A 7,930-nucleotide genomic window follows, 5' to 3' on the forward strand; every position below is an offset into this window, starting at 1 on the left:
CCAGTGCTGTTACAGGACCCGTATTTATCTCTCACTGTGTGGCCTTGGGGCTGCTGGCGCATGGACTCCTCTGTGCTGTCCCCTTCGGACCCTGCTCCCGTGGCCGTGGCAGCGCCGCGGGGCTGTCCTGCTGCCGCTGTGTTTGTACACGCGTGGTTTTGTCACCAGCAGTCGGAATAAAGGACCTTCCTTCCCTTTCCTTCCCTTTCCTTCCCTTCCCTTTCCTTTCCTTCCCTTCTCTTCCCTTCCCTCGCTTCCTCCCTTCTCTCCCCGCTGCCCGGCGGGGCGGGGCGGGGCGGGGGGGGGCGGGGGGGGCCGCCCGCCAGGGGGCGGCGCGTGCGCGCCGGGCCCGCGCTCCCTCAGGCGGCGCCATGGCGATGGCGGCGGCGGCGATGGCGGCGGTCGCGTCCCGCTGCGGCGGAGCGCCCGGGGGTGAGGCCGGCGGAGCGGCTTCCCTCGGCTGCGGCTGCTCGGGGGGGCTGCGGGGCACCGGGAGGGGCGGGAAGGGCCGCGGCCCGCGGGGGAGGTGGCGTCCCGGTGCCCTTCAGGGCCTGCCTGAGGCGAGTCCCCTCAGGCGCCGGAGTGGCGCCGCCCTTCAGCCGGGCCGCAGCTGAGGCCGCGGGGCCGCGGGAAGGTGGCCCGGGCTCGGGGGATCCTCAGGGCCCCTCACGGGCCGGCGCCCGGCCCCGGGCCGGTGTGAAGGGTGGCGGCGGCGCTGAGTGCCCTCCCCGCTTCCAGCGCTGGCCCTGCGGTGCCGCCGGCTGCACACCGTGTACCAGAGCGCGGAGCTGCCCGAGACGCACCAGATGCTGCGGCAGACGGTCCGGGACTTCGCAGAGAAGGAGCTGATGCCGCTGGCAGCGCAGCTGGACAAGGAGCACCGCTTCCCGGCCGAGCAGGTGGGTGCAGGGTTGGGAAGGCACAGCCACAGACCCCTTTCCTGGTGCCCTGGGGCGGCACCCTTGGGGCTGAGGCAGCATGTACATCCAGCTCCCGCTTAGCAGAAAATTGAAGTTTAGACCAATTCGTTGCTCTGAATGTGGACCTTGTAATTCCTACAGAGTATTTTGAGCTTTTCACTTTTATTTGTGTTTCTTTATATCTGACTTCAGTACCACTGAGTTTTTAGTTCTCTTACCAGTTTATCTGTGGGTTGTAATAAGAAATTATAGAACTAATTTATAAAATTAACATATACTTTTGCAGACTGCACATAATGGTTTATGGTGAGGAATGAGATAGCATGGATGCATTTCAGATGGTGGAAAAAAGCGATCAGGAGGTACATGCTGCTTATCCTCTGGGGCAGTAAATAAATCAAAATTTCAGACAAACTAGTGATTTTTCATGTGGAAAGAGACACCAGTGTGCATGTTAAGCAATGAAATACAAAGCTCCAGCAAAATAGATCCTGTTAGCCAAGAGACTAACATTAACCAAGAGACTCCAGGCAAACACCGTCAGAGGCATGAGAGTTTTGTCACATTCCTTTTTCTATTAAGGTATAAGGATGGTAGCCAGGAAAGTCACACTTACCCTAAGGAAGAAAATAACTTTACTCCTTACTGTTCTCATCTGAAAAATTTACATTTGATTCTGAATCTTTTGGCTTGAATGTGTAGAGGGAAATTCAAGATACAAACAAGTGTTTAATGAGATGAAGCAACATACATAGAACCAGTGGCTGTCTTGTTCATGTTCTGTATTTAATGTGGAGGATTGGTGTTTTGGGTGCCCACACAGGAGGAAATTATGTATCTAAAGATTCTCCCTGGTTCCTCTAAAAACAAGCAGAGGCTTATGGTTGCAAAGCAAGGGGTCTAGCTGGGGAACTTGGGCTGGATTGATTGCAATGTAACTAACAAAAAAATTCTCTGGGAAACAAGTTCTGGCTTTGTTAGGAATGAAAAAAATCACCTTGCACCACTGTTTTCTGCAGTCATTCATTCTGTAAAATTCTTCCTTTGTGCAGTCCTAGGCTGAAGCTCAGCAGACTCAAAGGTAAAGTTCTGATGATTTTTATCAGCTAGATTTCCCATTTCTGCTGACAGGAGACATGCAAGGGTAGAGCTTTGGTGGGAGGCTGAGGAAATGCTGGTGGAGTTCTGTCTCCATATTTCACCTTTAGAAGGCTCCCCCCTTCCCAGTACTGAAGAAAGCTCTTTAAACAAGCAAGAGTCTAAACAGCAGTGACTGTGTACAGCTCCTGCTGAAGTCACTGGGATCTGGGGACACTTACCCATTTCACCAGGAGTTGTGTGCATCTTTTCCTCTGGTGTAGCCCTCCCATGCCGTGTGTGCTCTCCGTGTGTCTGTATTTGCTGGCACACTGGTGCTGCAGAGGATGGGAGCTGTCCATTCCCGTGTGCAGGTGAAGAAGATGGGAGCCTTGGGGCTGCTGGCCATGGACGTGCCAGAGAAGTACAAAGGAGCAGGACTCGACTACCTGGCCTATTCCATTGCTGTGGAGGAGATCAGCAGGGGCTGCGCCTCCACCGGCGTCATCGTCAGCGTCAACAACGTGAGTGTGAGCCTGGCACAGCTCAGGGGTGTCTGGGAGAAGGGGATCTGTTCCTGTGCTGGGCTCTCTGCTCTGTGGAGAGCACATTAGAGAGCTGCTCCATTGGTTGTACCTTCAAGAGGCACTAACAGCACCAAAATTTAAAGTCCCTGTATTTAGGGCCAATCCTCAAGTTTGGCTCTGAAGAGCAGAAGCACCAGTGGATTGCTCCCTTCACCAGTGGAGAGAAAATTGGATGTTTTGCCCTCAGTGAACCAGGTGATGTGACTGTTACCATCTCTGTTGCAAAGAACGTGGTGTAGCTTCTTTCCTTTGTCAGGTCTAGGATGGGCTTTAGGTCTTTGAAGCTGGTACAGTTTGTGGAAGGGTTGTTTATAGCAGTTCTGTGTGAGTGGAGTCTCAGTACCCAAAGCATGAACTGCCATCCTCTGGTCCCTGCTGAAAATACTCATTCTGTGTGCACACCTTGCACACGTGGGCCTTTGCCCGTTCTGTGGGAGGACAGGGGTGACACTGCCACAGTTCAAGAGGTGCTGTGAGCCGATGGGGTGCAGGTGGGGGTGGCTTTGCCCCCCCTGTGTCACTGATCACCTGAGGTTTGTTTGCTGCTCCTTCCCTCAGGAAATGGCAGCGATGCGGGTGCAGCCTCCACTGTGGCGCGCCTGGATGGGGACGAGTGGGTTCTGAATGGCACCAAGGCCTGGATCACCAATGCCTGGGACGCCTCAGCCACCGTGGTGTTTGCTACTACAGATAAATCCCTGAAGCACAAGGTGAGATAGTTTGTATCAGCCAGGAAGAGGGGGTGGGAGTGAAGGAGTTGTGGAGAAGTACTTTGCCACGGCTGGGACTCTGTTTTTAGAGCCGTGCAGGCATTGACCAGAGGAGGGGCTGATGTGCTGGTTTTCTTGTGTCTCAGCTCTCCTCTCCCTCCTCCTGGTTACCTGGACATTTGGCTTTTATGTAAAATGGAGGGAGCCTGTTGACAGCCAAGGAAGTGGGAAGGTAAGAAGACACCATTGCTAAGAGTTTGGGTCTCGTTGCAGGGCATTAGTGCATTCCTGGTTCCCATGCCAACAGCTGGGCTGTCACTGGGGAAGAAAGAAGACAAACTGGGAATCCGAGCCTCTTCCACTGCTAACCTGATATTTGAGGACTGCCGGATACCCAAGGGAAACCTCCTGGGGCAGCCAGGAATGGGCTTCAAAATTGCCATGGTAAGAGAGGGATGGGGTGCAGCTCTGGGGGTGTGCAGCTGTAGCTCCCAAGCTTGCTGTTCTGTAAACCATTTCCAGCGGCAGTCACTTCAGGGAGGACTGCTTGCATAAGGTGTTGACCCTTCTTGCCAACATGGGAGGAATCATTCCCAGAGCTTGATGAATGTTTAATTTACACAGGTCTTTGATAGCACTTTTATTGGCAGTTCTCAGCTGGAGCAATACTGATACCATTGAGGTGCTGTGTCAATAGGGGCAGTATATTTTAATTTTTCTTCTTTCCCAATCCTCTGTCCCTCCAGTTGTATCCATAGATAAAGGGAAAGCATGGCATTTCCCCATGTGAGTAGTGTGGCAAAGTTGTCCTGGAGGCTCGTGACAACTTCTGCAGAGTGTCTAAAGGTGAATGACAGCTGAGTTATGGTATGCATGTGACTTCTGAGGAGGAGCAAGGCAGCTGGGAACAGATTTGTTTCCTGCACTGTCCTTTAAGAGTGGTCATTGCTCTCTCTGGAGGGGCACAACACCCTTTGTTGGCCTGACATTTTGGGTCGAGCTGCCTGGAGCAGAGCCCATTCCATTATGTCCAGAACTAAAAGTGGTTGGTGACTGACAGGTTCTTTTAAAGACCTTCAGCCTAGGGTTTAGAAGATAAAGCCTTTTCTCCCTGTGCAGCAATTTCTTCCTGTGCACAGAGGGGCAGAGTAGGTGTTTGAGCTAAGTCATTTAATTGACTGGGTTCACTAACGAGTTTGAAAAATTCTTTCCCATGTGTGTCCAAATGATGAGGATAAAAAAGGAAAACTGACCAGATTTCCAAAGTAAAATCAGCTGCAGAGTGCGTTGGGTCTGCCTGAGAAGTTCTTTCCAGCCCCTTCCAGAGCAGATCCCTGTTGTGCTGCTTCCCTTATTTTGCTCCCTCTGTTTTTCTCCCAGCTAATAAGCAATCCCTCCCCTTTCTCGTCTGTTGTTGAACTCCTGCCTTCTCTCTGCAGTGGCAGTGCTTGTTACAGCTCTCTATTCCTGCATAACTGGGAATTGTGAATCAAAGAGGTCTCTGACCAGGGGATTTTAAGGCTACAGCAGCTTTTCAGCAACATCAGAAATGTGTCTGTACTATTCTTGCTCAAGCATAACTTGACTTACATGTATTTCGTGTCTTTTTCAGCAAACTCTGGATGGAGGAAGGATTGGTATTGCCTCACAGGCACTTGGAATAGCACAGGCAGCTCTGGATTGTGCTGTGGATTATGCTGAGAAGAGAATGGCCTTTGGGTCACCCATCACAAAGCTTCAGGCAGTGCAGGTACGGGCAGGGCACAGGGACTGGTGGAAAGTCCGTGTGGGTGGGGTATCAGGCACACAGTGCACTTTGTGCTGTCTGGAGTAAACAGGCTCATAATTCTGTTTTCAAATGCTGTTAAAACTAATTGTTGGGACAGAGGCTCCTTTTCCTTAGATGGCCCCAAGGGTGGAAGAGTTCAGCTGTCCCCTTGTGCAGGCAGGGGCCCTGGACCCAAGGCACTGTTTGTTGTTGCAGTTCAAGCTGGCAGACATGGCCGTGGCCTTGGAGGGTGCGCGCCTGCTGACCTGGAGAGCTGCTATGCTCAAGGACAATGGGAAGCCCTTCACTAAGGTATCTCCAGCCCTGCTTTGTCCAGCAGCCACAGCACAGGACAGGCTCAAAGCCAGGAGCCGCACTCCATGGAGCACTGCTGTGCTCAGCAGTGCTGGGGTGCGACCCCCAGCAGGTCCTGGGCCTGCTGCCCACCCTGGGGCAGCCCCCTGAGCTCAGCACTGGCCGTAGCCAAGGGGAGAGGGGTGGCTGCTCTCAGCTGGCACCATCATCAGGCCTGTCTCTCTGCACAGCTGCACTGTGAGGGTTCAAGCTCCTTGTGCAGGTGAGGAGTTCCTTTTTGTGACAGCTGCACTCTCAGTGATGTTTTCCTTCCCCAAAGGAAGCGGCAATGGCCAAACTGGCTGCATCAGAAGCTGCAACAGCCATAGCTCATCAGGTAACTGTCAATTGGCAATTCTGACATATGTCATGTGGGAAGGGACTTTGGATGTCTCACAAGTGCTTTGGGAAGGTGGGATGGAATTTACTGATTTATTTTTGAAACACACCAGCCAAAGCAAGCAACCAATCCTATGGCTGAAGCTGTTTAGCACAACCATCTTCACAGGTTGTGGGGACGTAGGAGGATGGCAGGGGTTCATACTGGCCTGTGGCAGCTGTATTATTAAAGTGGCCTGTGCCTGCTGCTGTCCAGGGCAGTGGCAGTTTTAAGGAGCAGTAATGTGGGGGAGAGCATAGGGCCACAAGTCATCACCACTGCACCTGGATGAGATCCTCTGTTCCTTGGTTTAGTGTCCCCTGTCTTTCTTAAAAGCATCTTAGTGATCCTTATTCTAACAGATACCTCTGAAGCAATGAACTGCCCATCTGGAATATCCATATTTTCTTAACCCAGGTCAATCCTGTGTATTTCTACAATCACAGATGAGCTGCAGTCATCCTCATGTGTCCCACCCTCCCCATTATGCCTGCAGTGGGCTCAGCTCCTCTCAAAATGGCTGTTTGTGTGCATGTGCACTCTGTAGAAAAGATTTCTTGACCCCACTTTGTTCCTAAGCTGCTGCCTTTGTTCCAGGCTATCCAGATCCTGGGAGGGATGGGCTATGTGACAGAGATGCCGGCGGAGCGGCACTACCGCGACGCTCGCATCACCGAGATCTACGAGGGGACCAGTGAGATCCAGAGACTGGTGATTGCAGGCCAGCTGCTCAAGGCCTACCGAGGCTGAGGAAGCTGCCTGGAGCAGCACACTGCCCCCAGTGCATCCTAATGGTGCACAGTGATGGAGTTTGACCCTCTTGAATGAGGCTATTGATGGAGGTTTTCCTCACCAATGAGTAACTGACCCTCTAGTTAAAATGTGCTGATTCTTCTTTGGACAAAGTATGGCACACTGAGGCTGGACTGAGGTTTGTAAGTGATGGCTGTGAGTGCAGGAGGGAGGAGGCAGCCTGTGCTCATAGGGCAGCCTGGGGCTTTTGCTAAATGGGACTGTTGGAATGGCTTGGTAGTGGCAAAATGACAGCACTTGCCAGCCACTGCCAGTTTTGCTGAATTTGTCACTACATGGCCCTGGATAACCAGTGCCAGAGTCAGAGATGCTGAGGGCTGTGACCCCTGTGCTCTGCTTCAGGCTGCTGGTGCCTCTGCAGACCAGACTGCAGTGGAGTTCAGGTGTGGGATGCAGCTGTGGGTGAGCTCCTAATGGGACAGCCCAGGCTAAGGCAATCCCTGCAGCAGGGCCCCTCTCACTTCCAGCAGGAGAGGAGCCAGACAGGAGGACATGCAGGGACAACCCACACACAGAGGAATCTGAGCAGAGACTGTAGCTGCTGGCTGCATAGATTTGACAACACAAAGAATTCCTCGATCTGGGCCAGCAGGGCCCAGCACCTGCTCACTCAGCTGCTCTGGGATGTAGGGATAGAAGCAAAGGACAGCAAAGCTGCAGTGCCTAGGACTACTTTGTAAAAAATTCAAAATAAACAAAAAACTCCCTCTGCTCCCAAATCTGCTTCTGCAATATCAGCAGGAAAGGAAGTGCCTGACAGGGCAGTAACAGCTTTTAATCTTGACATGTTTTGGGCAATGAGGAAATGAAGAGATGACACACAAAGCTCACCAGGAAACTTTAGCAGTAGCACATCCTCAATCAGTGATCATTAAGACATTAACTTTAGGAGCATCAACAGCCAAAGGAAAAGTTCTAAAATCAGGAGAAGAGGGAGAGGATTAAGCCTAGAGCCTGCATGGTCCAGTCTGCCTCCTTGTCCAAACAAGTACACTAGAGGGAAATGGTTCTTTTCCTGTGGTGCCATTTATTTAGACTTGTGTGCAGAGAAGAGGAGCAGGATTCTGTTACACAAGAGAGCAGAGAAGACGAATAAAACCTGATTTTAAAGGACCACCACTCCCTCACCTTTTTTTTAAATGCAGGTGTGAATTAATTTAGAATAATTTCTTCCAGTCCCAAGATGCAGGAGCAGAAACCAGTAGGGCCAGCAGGCAGCAGTGAGACCAGTTCTCAGTGATGTCACTCATCCCTGGGCAGGCGCTGGAGGGCAACAGCGTGTTGGGGCAAGGAGTTTCTCAAGTGCTCAGTTTCTCCTTGTT

At 52.0% G+C, this 7,930-nt stretch overlaps 1 protein-coding gene across 1 annotated transcript; it reads left to right on the forward strand.

The window, feature by feature from the left end:
- Positions 1-371: 371 nt before the first annotated feature.
- On the forward strand, positions 372-7,727 carry ACADS (acyl-CoA dehydrogenase short chain). Its single transcript, XM_059485440.1, has 10 exons — positions 372-432; positions 739-899; positions 2,372-2,521; positions 2,668-2,779; positions 3,143-3,294; positions 3,568-3,738; positions 4,907-5,044; positions 5,279-5,374; positions 5,697-5,753; positions 6,393-7,727. Exons 1-10 carry the CDS (start codon positions 372-374, stop codon positions 6,543-6,545), a joined length of 1,251 nt encoding a protein of 416 aa, XP_059341423.1. The 3' UTR covers positions 6,546-7,727.
- The last annotated feature ends 203 nt before the right edge of the window (positions 7,728-7,930 follow it).

The sequence above is a fragment of the Ammospiza nelsoni genome, chromosome 18 (assembly GCF_027579445.1).
Source record: "Ammospiza nelsoni isolate bAmmNel1 chromosome 18, bAmmNel1.pri, whole genome shotgun sequence".
Taxonomy (NCBI): Eukaryota; Metazoa; Chordata; class Aves; order Passeriformes; family Passerellidae; genus Ammospiza; species Ammospiza nelsoni.

Excerpts from the sequence above, each read along its gene's own strand:
- ACADS (XM_059485440.1), top strand. The coding sequence starts at position 372 with ATGGCGATGGCGGCGGCGGCGATGGCGGCGGTCGCGTCCCGCTGCGGC. Across the intron at positions 433-738 it reads CTGCGGCGGAGCGCCCGGGG|CGCTGGCCCTGCGGTGCCGC; the intron begins GTGAGGCCGGCG and ends CCCCGCTTCCAG. Across the intron at positions 3,739-4,906 it reads TGGGCTTCAAAATTGCCATG|CAAACTCTGGATGGAGGAAG; the intron begins GTAAGAGAGGGA and ends TGTCTTTTTCAG.